Genomic DNA, 13,607 nt, shown 5'->3' on the forward strand with positions numbered 1-13,607 from the left:
CTTTACTTTCCCAAATATTTATGGAGTACATACAGTGCTTAAAGCCTTATGATAAGATTTTTTGGCTCCAGTCAGACATGAATCTGCTGTCAAACAACTGAAAAAGAACATTTGCCAAGTATTGACACACCCAGTAGAAATTAAGTGGCATAATGAAGTATAAGATAAATATAGAAGTAGAAGAGGAAGATAGAGAAAGGTTTGAAAAGTGGCTGAAAAAATAGTCGTCTTGATGTCTTTGCTGTGTTCATAGTCTAGAAAATTGCTCTCAAATGCCTGCGGAAACATCCACAGCTATGCTGCACCTGGGAAGCAAGGTGAAATCTGGTAACTGGGGTCTCGGTCCAGGATACAAGGACTGGTTTGTCACTGGTCATTTATAATTCCCAGGCTGTGAAGAGAATCTCTCTCCCTATTACGTGGAAATCAATTTGTGGTGTTTCGATTCTGAGTGAGTTTCTGAAAATCATTTTTTGAAACCCTATTTGAAAGACCCTTTACAAATAACTTCATGACTCTGTATGGCTTTCTTGCTAAAACTGTGAAGACAACTTTGTTGGTGGACACAGAAATCTTAATAATGTTGAAAAGCTGCTGTGCTTCGGGTTTTACTTTACCCTTGTGGTTTTGTTCTTTGTTTTTTCTCTCTCTCTAACCATTGAATCTTTTTTTTTAAATTAATTAATTAATTAATTTTTTGGCTGCGTTGGGTCTTCGTTGTTGTGCACGGAGTTTCTCTAGTTGCAGCGAGCAGGGGCTACTCTTCGTTGCAGTGTGCGGGCTTCTCATGGCGGTGGCTTCTCCTGTTGCGGAGCATGGGTTCTAGGTGCGCGGGCTCAGTAGTTGTGGCTTGTGGGCTCTAGAGCGCAGGCTCAGTAGTTGTGGCTCATGGGCTTAGTTGCTCGGTGCCACGTGGGATCTTCCCGGACCAGGGCTTGAACCTGTGTCCACTGCATTGGCAGGTGGATTCCCAACCACTGTTCCACCACGGAACTCCCTAAGCATTGATTCTTGGAGCACACTCTTTCATTAAGGAGGTGTAGCACCCTCCACAGTAGCTGCGTGCAAGACATGGACATCCTGCAGCACGTCCTGGTCTTGAAAGATGAGTCAGCCTTGTGCAAATGAAATATTAAACAAATGCTGCTTTACTTTTCTCTCATTCTCTTAAAACAATACCAACTTTGGCCAGGGAACCAATAATAAAACTGTAGTTTCAAATTTAACTTCATCTCCAGGTTAGGTCCCACGACATTGACATTCTATAGCTATTGAAACCAAGCTTTTCCTCTTTTAAAGAATCTTGTTATCCCTCCCAAGAAATCTCGGTGATTCATTTCCATCCTTGCCCCATTCTTCTGCCATTCAGCAAAAGGGAGCCTGTTCCATGAGTTTCTGGTCTCTGTAAACTTCCTCCTCTATTGAGTGATTAATTACTAGCTTTCTGGTGACTTCTTAATCTTTTTCTGTATTTTATAATATTCCTTCATTTCAAAATTCTCTAGTGTAAGATACAAACACTAAATGGAATATAAGTAATGGCAATTACTTTCCTCTCTATTCAGCTTTGTCTTTACTATTAAAGGCACCATTTGAAAAATGTATAAAAATCATAAAAGTTTAAAACTTCAAAATAAACACGAGGCAATTAATTTTCTTAGTGAAAACATTAGCATTTAAAGGTTAAAGTGACAAAAAATGTGCTTATTCCTTAACGTTACTAGCAAAGTACCCATTTGTGTTAGCATGAGTTGTCTTTTTTAAAGATGCTCCAAATATACATAGAGAGGTGGCCTCTGAATATTTAGACACAATAGATTTAAAACAACAGAACCAACCAGATTTATTGTGGGAAATACTGAAATCCACTGCTTCATGTATGAGTTAATGGAACCTCTTGACAAATCACCTGTTAAATTTTAGCTGACAGCTTGTCATATATTAATTATAAATAATTGTAATATACAGCTATCATAATACATGCAACACAAAAAAATAGGAAAGGTAATTAGAGTCTATCCTTTGTTTTCCCCCTTCACTTCTTGCTCACAAGAAAAAAATGACCCAATGTTTCACTTGGGTTGGGATAGTGCCAATGGTTAATGGAATGCCCCACTCTACTAAAGAATTTAATGGGAATATCCATTTGTCACAGTCGCATGCTGTAATCTCCAGTAGCAGAGCCAATGGAAAATAGCATCGTACCATAACGTCCTCTACACTCGGCAGGTGAGGGTGAAAGGCAGCCGCTGAACTGAACAGTCAGGGGAGAGAGCTTGGCTTTTCTAGGCCTGTCTTTAGAGAAAGATGTGGATTTCTTTTAAGAGAACATTGCTGCCTGACAACAATAAGAAACGCAGCCCTGGAGAAAAGAAAGTACATTTCTTTCATATGGAAAAAAGTGGAAATGTTTGCATAGCATGTCTCAAAATCTCTGACCACCTCTTTGTCTACCGGAAGCCCACCTGTTTGTAAAGAGACTTTGGGTAGTGGTATCAGAAAGACCAAGATTAGATGCTCATTTCAGTCACCTCCTAGTTTTGAGTTTGAGCTTTCAAATCTGAGGCATGCGAATAACAGCGCCTAAACTTGCAATGCTACTGGTAGAATCCATAGAACTATATGAGTCCAAAAATTAGCATGGCACCTGAGTTGTCTTCCTTTCTTCTTCACAGTTTAGGTGGAATTATAGTATAGAATAATGACTTTATATGTGTATAGTTTGTGTTCTCAAATGAATGAAAATATTGTTTAGTTTAAGGACTGTGTTTTATATATATCTGTTTTATCTTTCTCATGTGCCAGGTCTGTGTTTGATCAAGAAATATGCTACTAAGAAATGCCGTGTGAATTAAATTTGAAAAACTCTCTCAAACATTTTAACACTTGTAGAGATTAGTATTTAAGTTACTTGAGGATTAAAACCATTGTTATTCCATGTATGCATTTAGCAGCAAATTAATGAAATACATCAGGCGTAGCTAGCACCTATAGGAAGAGGTCTCAGATACTCCTTTCAGCGCCTATAAAACAGTTTACTCTCTTCAGAATACATCATTTGCACCTATGTTGTATTTCTCCATTCTAACTGGATTCAGTACAAACCACTGTAGCCTTCACAAAGAAAATATGATCAGCAACAATTACTGCAGTTCCTTGGTTAATAAGTTATAACCAGAATAGAAGTAAAAACACAAGATTTTGAAGTCAAACAGTTGTAGTTTCTAAATTCTAGCTTGGCCACTCACTAGCTATGTCAGCTTGGCCAAATCACTTATCCTGTCTGTCCCTGTTTCCTCACTTATACAATGGGGCTAATGATAGTTAATTAGCAGGGCAGTTGTTAAGATTGGAGGTGAGGCAGAGGCTTTGAAACTTTTTCTTTTAATCACTAGCCACAGGACAAAAACATAAGTTTTATAAAACAATGTTTAATACATATAATGCACTCTCTTTTCTTTCCTACTTTCATTTAAAAAATTGTTCATGACCCACTAGACTCATGACCCAGAAAAGGTCATGATGTGCCTTTTGAAAACCAGTGGGATAGCACGACGTTTAGCACATAATACAAGTGTAACATAAGATTACTGTTATTCTCCTTACATTATTTTCAGCCTTATTTTTAGGATGCTTCACGATAGATGAGTACAAAATCTTTCGAGTACTTCTAGGAATTAACTTCCTTGGATGGGGTCCAAAATAGACTCATACACATCGTATGCTGAATTATGCACTAGAGGGGGTTGTGCTGTAGCAAAGCTTCTGTGTGCTATTCATCAAAGAATGTTAGAGCTGGAAAGCAACTAAGAAAACGTCTAGTACCATTCCTTCATTTTCCTTCATGTAAGTATTTATAGTTTTAAAATATTCTACATTTATTACTCACTGATAAGTTGAAAAACTGGCTTCTTGGATCCAGAACTGGGAGGTAATTAGGAATAGTTGGGGGAGAGGGGACACTGGGTCATGACACCTGGGGTTTTGTTCTCCTTCTGCCACCAAATAGTTGGGTCACCTTAAACTCTCAGGGACTCAGTTTCCTTACTTGTAAAATTAGGTGCTTTCAGCAGATGATTAGCCCACCTCTGATGTTTTTATGACCTCAAAGCTCCAAATGGTAAACTCTCCTAGAGGCTGTAGTAGATGCCACAGGGTGCTGTTTTGTTACAAATCTGATCTGAGTATATTAATGTGTATTGGGCTTCAGTCTTATTCCCACTACAACTCAGATGTACAGAGAAAGCTTGGCTCCTCTACTTGCTCTCTCTCTTATCACCCTGAATAACGCTGTCTCCTTTGCACAATAATAGCTCAGATTCTCTAGTCACCTCCTTCCACTGCTACTTTTTTCTCTAAGATGTTTGCTTGTAGTGGGACAGGAACATCGAGGACCTCATGGTGTCAGGAAAGTTGGGTCCTTGGGCTTGTGTCATTTATGTATACTGTTCTCTGTCTCCTCTGATTTCTGGGTCCCTTTTCCTCCTACTTGTTGCTCACCTTGGTAACCATCATCACTAAGTTCTCTAGCTAACTTAACTCGCTACCAGTGGGATACTTTGATGCTATTTCTTTTTCGACTAGGCTCCCAGGTAGTAATCAGACTTCCCAGCTGGTATCTTAAATAAGGTCAGAACTGGTCAGATCTTCTTAAATGAGGCAGAGGGATGTGTGTCTTTCCATCAAACACAACAGCAGAGGAAATTCAGGGTTTTTTAAAACTCTGTTTGTTCCTCTAACATCCAACTTTGCAAGAGGAAAGTGGGATTCACCAGTTTACGGGGGAGGGTGTGGCAATGAGAAAGCCAAATCAGAATTTACACCTTGAGTGAGAATCACCTGTGCAGAGGCTCAGATTTCTGAATCCATCCTTAGGGCATAAGGAGCAGGTGTTCAGCATACCTTCTCAGCCTTTCAGTTCCTCGTGTTATCAGAAAGTCCTGAAGGCTCGCCCAGGAATAGTTGTCTTCTTGATTTTTACTATGAGGCTAACCATTTTAAAAAAAGAACAAGGAAGTGTCATGCTAAGATGGTCCTCCCCCTCTCCCCTCAAATTGCTGGAAGACTAAACTTCATTTAGAGTGAAGCCTTTCAAAAATATGTGATTTCTTTCTGGAGCACACAGGGGACAGAGGATTACTGACCAATCCTTCAGTGCCTTTCAGGAGCGCAGCATGCAAAGAGTGGGAACAAATGGGCAGCCTGAGACAACAGTCAGGATGGCGAATCATTAGGCTGAATCTAAGGGGTCTGCTTACCTTTGCTCTTACAAAGACTGCCTCGAGCCTGCAGGAATAAGTATTGTGTGTATGTGCTGGCCTGAACACACAATGAGCAAGGGAGGTGGCTGGGAGCCTTGACTTTCCTTAACCTTTCTGACCAAGTTTCTGATAAATTTTGGTAGGCCAATTGCCAATGGTGGCTTCCAGCTGCTGACTTTTTCCACGTGCTTGAGATCCTTGAGGAGTAAAGAAGGTTAAAATTTGCCCCTTTAGCTAACAATCCACATAGTGTGTTCTGTAGATGAAGCTTGTGTAGCCCAACAACTGTCTAGGGAGAGGGTTCTGTGGTGTCCTACAGACAAGCTGGGGAGCACTGTATTTTCAACATCATAAAAGCAAGTGGCATGGAAGCAAAACAAGAGTTATTACACTACGATTGATTCCATAGTTCCCTTTCTTCCTCTCTGATTGCAAAGTGGATCCACCAAACATCCCTGAATGAGGCTACCGAGGTGAACTGGGGCAGTGGACGTAGACCGTGTCTCATCAACACGCTCCTTATATTTTTATCGCTGCTTTGAATGGGGTGCAACCGGCATCTTTCCTCCCGTGTGCCAGGACTCGGAGCAGGAAGCACCCGGGTGTGCAGCTCTTAGGAGATGAGTGAATTTGTTAGAGGGGGGTCTTTTCTGTCCTGGTGGATGGATGCTGGGGAGTGACGTCACCCAGCCCCCTCCTCTGCAAGTGTGTGTGTGTGAGTGAGTGAGTGTATGTGTGTGGGTTGCGCGCCTCCTTCTCGCAGCTCTCCTGCCTCCTTCCTTCGCCCGTCCAGCTCTCTGGCCCTTTCAGTGGGTCAGGGGTCCAGACTGAGGGATTCTCCAGCGGGCCTGGCTCTCCCCTCGCCCGGGCGCACCCACACTCCCACTCTCGCGCCGGCAAAGTGCACGCACAATCCCACAGCGCCGGGGCACCGCGATTCCGTGGGATCCCCAGCACGTTACGAGGATTTTCGAAATCAGTCAGACAAGGAAACAAAGAGAGGAGCTTTTCCAATCACTTTCCTGAGATTTTTCATTTAATTTCCCCATCAAACCACTTCGCGCTCAACCGTAACCAGCGGGTTCACGCCAGGGCTGAGGACTGGGCTGGCCTGGCCATCCCTCGTCCCGGCCCCTGACTCCGCGCGGGCCGGTCTCCGGGCGTCGCCTCGCCCCCTCTCCCCGCCTCCCCACTCCCCCCGCCGGCCTCAGTTTCTGGTTACCTCTCATGTGCGCTTCACTTTGGGGGGGAAGAAGAGAAGAAGGGGAGGGAGGCGCTGAGGGGGGCAGCCGAGTTGCTATTTGTGGCCAAAGAATCCTCTTTAAAAGCAGCAGCAGCAGGAAGGAGGAAACAGGAGAGGCGGAGGGAGGAGAAGTTACGCGGCCCCGGACCCCCCAGCCGCGAGCGGCGGAGCGTCGAGGAGCGGGAGGAGGAGGAGGAGGAGACACACAGCGGCAGCAGCGGCGGCGGCGGCGGCAGCCGGAGAAGCCAGCGCAGGGCGAGCGGGAGGAGCGGGAGGAGGAGAAACAGCCGCGGAAGCCGCGGGCTCAGAAGGGCCAGGAGGACGGCCCGGGAAGAGGAGGAGGAGGAGGCGGAGGAGGAGGAGAAGGGGGTAGGGGTGGAGGGAGGGCGGGGGGACGCGCTCCTTTGGATGCTGGATTTCGGGGTTTTGGACTCACTCGCTGACTCTCCTCCACTTCCTCGCTCTGGACTGGGCTGGCCGCGCGAGGACCGGGCGGCGGCAGCCACTGGGGGGATTCCCGCGGCGGGGGCCGCAGCTGCGCGGGATTCAGTCGGCCGCCCGGACTCCGGCGGCTCGGGCAGGCGTGGGCTGCGCGGCCGTGGAGGGGCGTGAAGGCGCTGGAGCAAAGTGCTGGTGGCTGCGCGGGAGGCGGTGGCGGAGGCTGCCCGGAGCCAACATGACCAGGTGAGTCCCCCGAGCTGACCCGGTCCGCCCCCCTGAGTCCTCCCGGGTCTGCGTCCTCCGGGGTCTGCGTCCTCCGGAGTCTGCGTCCGCGGCTCGCCCGGAGCCCGGCTCCCGCAGCCCGCAGGTCAGGGGCCGGAGCTGCACACTCCGGCGTCCGCGAGCCCGGCGCCCCGGCACCGGAGCGCACAGTTTGCTCTTCGGAACCTCCTTGGGCAGAGGTCCTCCCCTGCGCTGTTCGCTTCTCGCTTAAAGCCTCAGACCAGGGAGAGTGGCAGTTCTAGAGAATGAGAGTGTTTGAATCTGTATATTTGTGCGATCTCCGCTTTCTCCTCCTGGGGTGGGCGTAGTATTGGAGAAATGGTGGAGCGGCGGGGCACTACGACCCTACCCAGGGATTCTGCCGCTGCAGTTTTTTTTTTTAAGAGGCAATGATTACTGATTTAAGGAGGGCTGGTTTTGGTGATTTCTTTCTTTCCTCTGAACTAGTGGGGAGAAGGAGAAATAGCAGGAGTCAAAGTCTACGCGGCTGCCATAGAGGAGGGGGATTGTTTTGGAGACCTTTCCGTGGCAGAATCAAAGCTCGTAGTTCTGCCACGGGAATCTGCTGTTCTTACACGCTCATTCCGTAGGGAAGGGAACAAAGAATTTATCATGAAAACTCCAACTTGTAGGAAACAATTTAAAAAGAAAGCCAAGAACAAACTAAACGTTCTTTGCTTTCCTGTCGATTTATTGTAGCTTTCACATTGGCGTGTAGAAAACTTGAATTGTGTATCTGTGAGGTTGATTTTCATTTAGAAGCATTAACAAATTAAGTCAGTTTTTCTTCAAAAAAAAAAAAAAAAAACAAAAAAACTTCTTATGCTTCAAAAAAAAAAAAAAAACAAACAAAAAAAGCTTGGACACTGTGTGCTCTTGGCTTTCATTAATTGGGTGCTCCAGTATTGTGAATAGTAGGTCCATTCTCCAAAACCTGGGCTATCACAATTCACTTGTATTGTTTCCAGCCTGCTTCCCAGTACACGACTTGCCTAATGTTTCCTCTGTTTTCTAAAATTCTTAGAGCAATCCCCCAGACCAACCTACAGTTTGTGCCTTAAGCCTACAGGGAGATTCCTGAGGGATCGGTGCCCTGTATTTTCTCTTAAACTTTTTTTTTTTTTTTCTTTTTTTCCCCCCTTGACATGCCCACAGTCATAGTACCATTGACTTAGAGCATAGCACATATATTTCGAGCCTCTCAGAGACTAGTAACTGCTTGTGACTTGAGATAGATTTTCTGTTGGACTTCCAGTGCTTCAAACGTGGACCTTTCCCTTTGGTGTGCTTTTTCCAACCATCCTGTAGCACACATATGGGGTGTTAGTCCAACCATTGATACTTCTGACCATTTTGGCAGTTCTATCACTGTTTCAAAGTGTACACATCCACCACTCAACTTGAGTAAAACCAGGGTGATGTACTGCCAAGACTTGAAATATTCTGAATTAAAGGAATATTTAGATATACCAACTTAAAGATCATACCATGTTGTTAGTATGATGATATCCAGGACAAAGCTTAATAAATATTGTACTTATTTAGAAAACATTCTGTTACATGCCACAGATAGATGTTATTTTGTTAGCTTAGCAAAGAGAGAATAAAATTTCAGTGCTCAATGTCCGAATGCTTGAAACAGACATCCTAAATGGACAATACAAAGAAAATTTTCCTACCTCCCACCTCCCATAATTATGTACTGTACTTTGCTTTTCAATGGAGCTAGCAATTCTGTGACAGATTTCTTAAATTCATCTTCATGCTATCAGCTATTATTGTACTTTCAAAGTGTGAAATTGACAAGCTGGTCAGTTTCATGAATTCAGCTGTCAGATTGTGTCCAGTTAAAAACTGCTAAAAGCTGTAAATGTGCCTGCCTAGAATTTTCTTTTTTAAAGGAAAGACAGCTAGGGGATGAGGATTAAAGGGTGTTATTAATTGTAGATCTTTGTAAATAGGTGCACTCTAATGTAAGTTTTATCACTGGCTGTTGTTCAGAAGCACATTTATTTTAGATTTCTACTGTTTTAAAAGTGGCATTCAGTTTGTATGTATATTTCATTTTAAATAGTGAGCACTTTACATAGAAATAATCTGTTCTTACAGCCCAAAGTAATAATAGTATAATAGAAATAAGATTCAAAGAGGAAAAGTGTCTCTCGAATATATTTTAATGTATATGAGTAATATATTACTTTTGTAATGACACGTGAAGAGGTGGATGAATTAAATATTTTACTGTGGAGGTTATGTAACACAAATTCTTCTTAGACCAGTGCAGTTGTAGTTACTAAAGTAGTGAAATACAGTGCTCTATTTTAATATATATGTATTTCAGTGGATAATCATAAAAGCAAAACTACTTAAAGTATTAAATACAGTGATTTGATTTGTCTTTTAAGATTGACATTCATTTACAGCCAGAATATCTCAAAGTCGAGAACTAAGAATCGGAATCCCCTCATCTGCTGCTATTTGCTAAGCCACTAGGGGCCTGTATAACTGTTCTTATATCCAGGAGGTACCCTAGTATGGCATATGCAAACCCTTCCTAGAGAGACATTTAAAAAGTATCAGGTAGGCAGTCCCCTAAGTTTTTGTTTTGTCTTTTTAACCTATTAACTCATGCTCTGATGTTAGTCATAGACATTGACCGAAGGGTTTTTCAAGAACGTGGTTTAGAGCTTACACTATGGCGGTACAAGGATGACTTTTCACAGAGTGTGCAACATAGGAGAGGTATTTGTGCAAATTCATATGTGATCCCAGTTTCTCAGTGTATGTCAAGGATAACTGATAAGGATGCTATTTGCATAATGTAAGGTTAAAAAAGAAAGGAAGCAGAATTACTTTAAGGAATGCGTAGTCATAGATTGATGGTGTGATTAAACTAGCTTTGTGAGTGCTGTGCAAGTTGTGTGGAACGAGAATCTGAGGCTGTGACTACAGTTTAGTCAGCACTTGAGGGACCCGCACTGAAGATGCACTATACGTTTTTAAGTGTCGGTTTCACAAATTTGAAATCAACCAGCTGTGGCAATCTTGATAGACATTAGGCAATAAGGTCAAGTATACTTACACTGTTCTTTTGTTGATTTTCAGTTTTTCAAACTGACAAGGGTAACTATTTGTAAAAGAGCACCCTGTAAGTATTTGCATATTGGATTTCCTTCAGCCCAAACTTGATTTATCAAGCCATTGAACATTTCTAGTTTTAAAAGGATTCTATGGATAAATAAGAATTCATTAACACAGTCACGTACTAGAAGTGCCATTTCAGGAGTGATGGATTTCTCAAGGTGGTTTTGCTTTAAAACTACCCTTCTCTAGTTTCAGTGTGTATTTGTGGGTAGTCTGAGAGTTGAAGTATGCGTATGCTCTAATTTATGGTCCTGAGAGCATCAAACTTTTAGGCTCACATCTTTAAATGTATACATTTAACCTTTGGTCATGGGTGCCCTTTTAATTCCCAGAAGTTTCTGGGAATCTGGAAAATAAACTTTACCTTTAATGTAATATATTCAACTTAGTGGCCACAAAATATTCTTTTAGCATTAGTTTTATAAGCACAGATATATGAAGTGCTAAATAAGAAAGATTAAGTGTTTGGTTTTCCAGCGTATTCAAAGAATGTATTATTTGTTCCTATTTTCTTAAAGGGAGAGTAGTTTTTGGTTGGAAAGGTTAGTTTGAATAAATGAGTTATATTTTAAGCGAGGCCTACTCTGAGTGTGTTTTTGCCTTATGGAGTTATTTTTCTTTTCTTTGTACTGTTTGGTTTCTTTGAAAAAATCTTTTAAGAAAACTACTTACTTGTGATGGCACAAAGGCAACTTGCAGCCGCAAGCAAAGTCAGTGTTTAAAAACATTTCTTTTTATATTATCAATGATTTGCCAAGAGCAAAGAGAAGAGTTGTTCTTTCTGTGAACTACAAGGTTGAGGATTCCTATATAACACATCAACAGAAGAAAGCTGATAATGTGGAAGAAGATTGCTTAGGAGGGATTTATCAGTAAATTTCATTGCAACAAACAGCCCTTGTTTACACTTCTCTAATTTCATAGCACAGTGACATTTCCACCAAAGGACAGGTTTGTTTGGGGATATGTTTTCTATATGGATAATATCATTTGCTTCTAATTAGTAGTTGGTAACACTTATTAAAATGTCATGCTTGGCTTGCATTTGTTTTGACAATTAAAGCGTCCAAATTCTCCCACCCCCATTTTAAAAATAAAAATGTGTTTCAGCTCTCCACAATCAAACCCTTAAGAGAGATAGCTAAAAGAATAAATGGCTTGTGCTTACTGATTGTTCATTATATGAAATTGTAGCCTCAGATGTAAAAGTTCAGCGTTTTCTTTACGTCATAAGTCTTGGGGAGGTCAAAGAGCGAATGCTTACACGTTATAGAAGTCTCTGACCTAGTGTAACCTAAATAATAGAGGCATGACAATGGTGCGAGACTGAAACATCAATGAAATAGAATTCTTAAAAATGTAACTCACAAAATTACATTTCAGGCCCATGCCCCTCGTTTCCCCTTTAATAAATCACCCATTTGCTTTTATGTAATCAACAGTTTGCATTTTCTTCTCAACATTTTATTTATAAAATATTTTTAAGGCAAAGTAATTTAAGTGTTGTCTCCAGTTATACTGTCACACTCCTCAAAGCAACTTGTTGCGAAAAAAGAATAAAATTGCCTGCAATGTCCCACCTCCTCCCTCTCAAAGTAATGCATTCAGTATCTTTCTGTTCATTGTTTTCTATTTGATGCTGATGTATTTAATAGGGTCATATCAATGTTTGTCAGTTACTCTATAGTTTTTTTTTTTTAAATTACAAGAAACAAAGAGCAAAACTGAACTTTTTCTTGGCTTTTCAACCTCTGCTGTCCCGCAGATCAAATCCCTGTATGTCATAGATCAGCAAATTAAATGAAAGAGATGACAATTTAGAAAGCTAAGACAGCTGATTCTGTCCGTAAGCCAGCACATCAGGTGTACCCATAGACACACAGTATCGAGACCACTTGAATAGTCCTAGCTTTCCACCTGCAGCAGGCAAGCTTTGCTTTCCTTTGCAAATGGTTGCTCTTAGGTGGCAGGCTCCCCTGGGGCTTCTTCAGCACTTACAACAAAATATAAGAGCAAAAGCAGCCATCTGAAGCTCATCTTTCTCCTAGTTCTTTGAATTCACTGACCAGAAACACGACTTAGCTTTGACATTCAGATAACAATGTCAGGAGCGTTGTGACCTTGAACATATTGTTATTTACTGGCTTTAACCATCCTAACTCTGTCAGTTTCATGAGATTGACTGAGTTTATAAACTCTTAGTTGTCTTTTTTTCAACGGCCCTCAAGCTATATTCTTTAATGTAGCACTAGCTAACTAAATTCAGATTTGTGAATTGCATTTAGAAAATTATGCTTCTCAGTATTGCTTTGGGATTAGGAGATAGTGTACTTTCAAATATATGAAGTGATCATCTCACTGGGTCACAAGTAACAAGTGACTTCTTTTTTTAAGCTTCAGTAAATGGACTCCCTTTATTAACAAAAAGGTTTATATTAGTACTGATTTTATAAATAATTGAAAATCAGTTATTGTTTAATCTTATTTAAGCGTAGGTATATAGTGTATATAAAGATAATGCTAAAGGTTGCAAAATCTTGACCAGCTTCTTTCCTTCCTTTTTTTTTTTTTTTTCTTGGTGACAGTGAAAAGAACATGAATTTGATGCAAGAAAAACTGAATTTATACCTTAGTTTTGTCACTTATTATCTGTGGGATCTTGGGAGAAATTATATAACATCTTAGGGTCTTGTTTCACCATCTGTAACATGGAGAAAATAGCCATAGAGGTGATGAAGATCCAATTAGATAAGGATTTGTCTTATTTTGTATTTTTTAAATTAAAAAATTCCTGGATGTAGGAATGACGTAACGGACATGCTATATTCAATGATGCTGGTTTGTATATAGTTCTGCTATCTTTAGCTATCTGCTATAAATTACTGCTACCTGATTTAAAAATTAAGCCTTGTTGGATATGGGTGTTTGGTGTACATTTTCCCTATGTGCACTCTGTTGTGTACATGGTATAATTACTACAGATGCTGGAACTACCTTTTCCTGTCCAGCACGTTTTTTGAAGTCTGTACACATCAGTATGCCATAGAACGCTGTTTATCTCAGAAAGCTTTTAAGGGAAAAGCTAGAAATGATTTTACCTACAATGTACAAAGAGAGCATTTTGCTTAAAAGTCAAAAATGTATTAATAGATTCCTGATGATATTTGATGTTGAGCTGCAGTCTGGGGGAAGAAATGTTTAGAAAAGCAGTTAATTAAAACACTGAACCAACAGAA

General features: G+C 41.4%; 2 protein-coding genes across 37 annotated transcripts in view; both read left to right on the top strand.

The window, feature by feature from the left end:
- The window catches only part of PTPRD (protein tyrosine phosphatase receptor type D), a 2,174,486-nt gene that overhangs the window by 1,642,301 nt on the left and 518,578 nt on the right, over positions 1 to 13,607 (top strand). For 35 of the 36 annotated variants that reach the window (XM_036854269.1, XM_036854273.1, XM_036854278.1 and 32 more), the window contains exon 1: positions 7,118 to 7,188. The exons of the other annotated variant lie outside the window; for it this stretch is intronic. The gene's annotated coding sequence lies outside the window, so the exon portion shown is untranslated. Of the gene's footprint in view, positions 1 to 7,117; positions 7,189 to 13,607 lie in introns of those variants that run through there. 36 annotated transcript variants of the gene reach the window in all.
- On the top strand, positions 5,993 to 8,012 carry LOC118896364 (putative RNA-binding protein Luc7-like 1). Its single transcript, XM_036854148.1, has 3 exons — positions 5,993 to 6,074; positions 6,473 to 7,234; positions 7,268 to 8,012. Exons 1-2 carry the CDS (start codon positions 5,993 to 5,995, stop codon positions 7,114 to 7,116), a joined length of 726 nt encoding a protein of 241 aa, XP_036710043.1. The 3' UTR covers positions 7,117 to 7,234; positions 7,268 to 8,012.

This window comes from Balaenoptera musculus, chromosome 6, assembly GCF_009873245.2.
Source record: "Balaenoptera musculus isolate JJ_BM4_2016_0621 chromosome 6, mBalMus1.pri.v3, whole genome shotgun sequence".
Classification (NCBI taxonomy): Eukaryota; Metazoa; Chordata; class Mammalia; order Artiodactyla; family Balaenopteridae; genus Balaenoptera; species Balaenoptera musculus.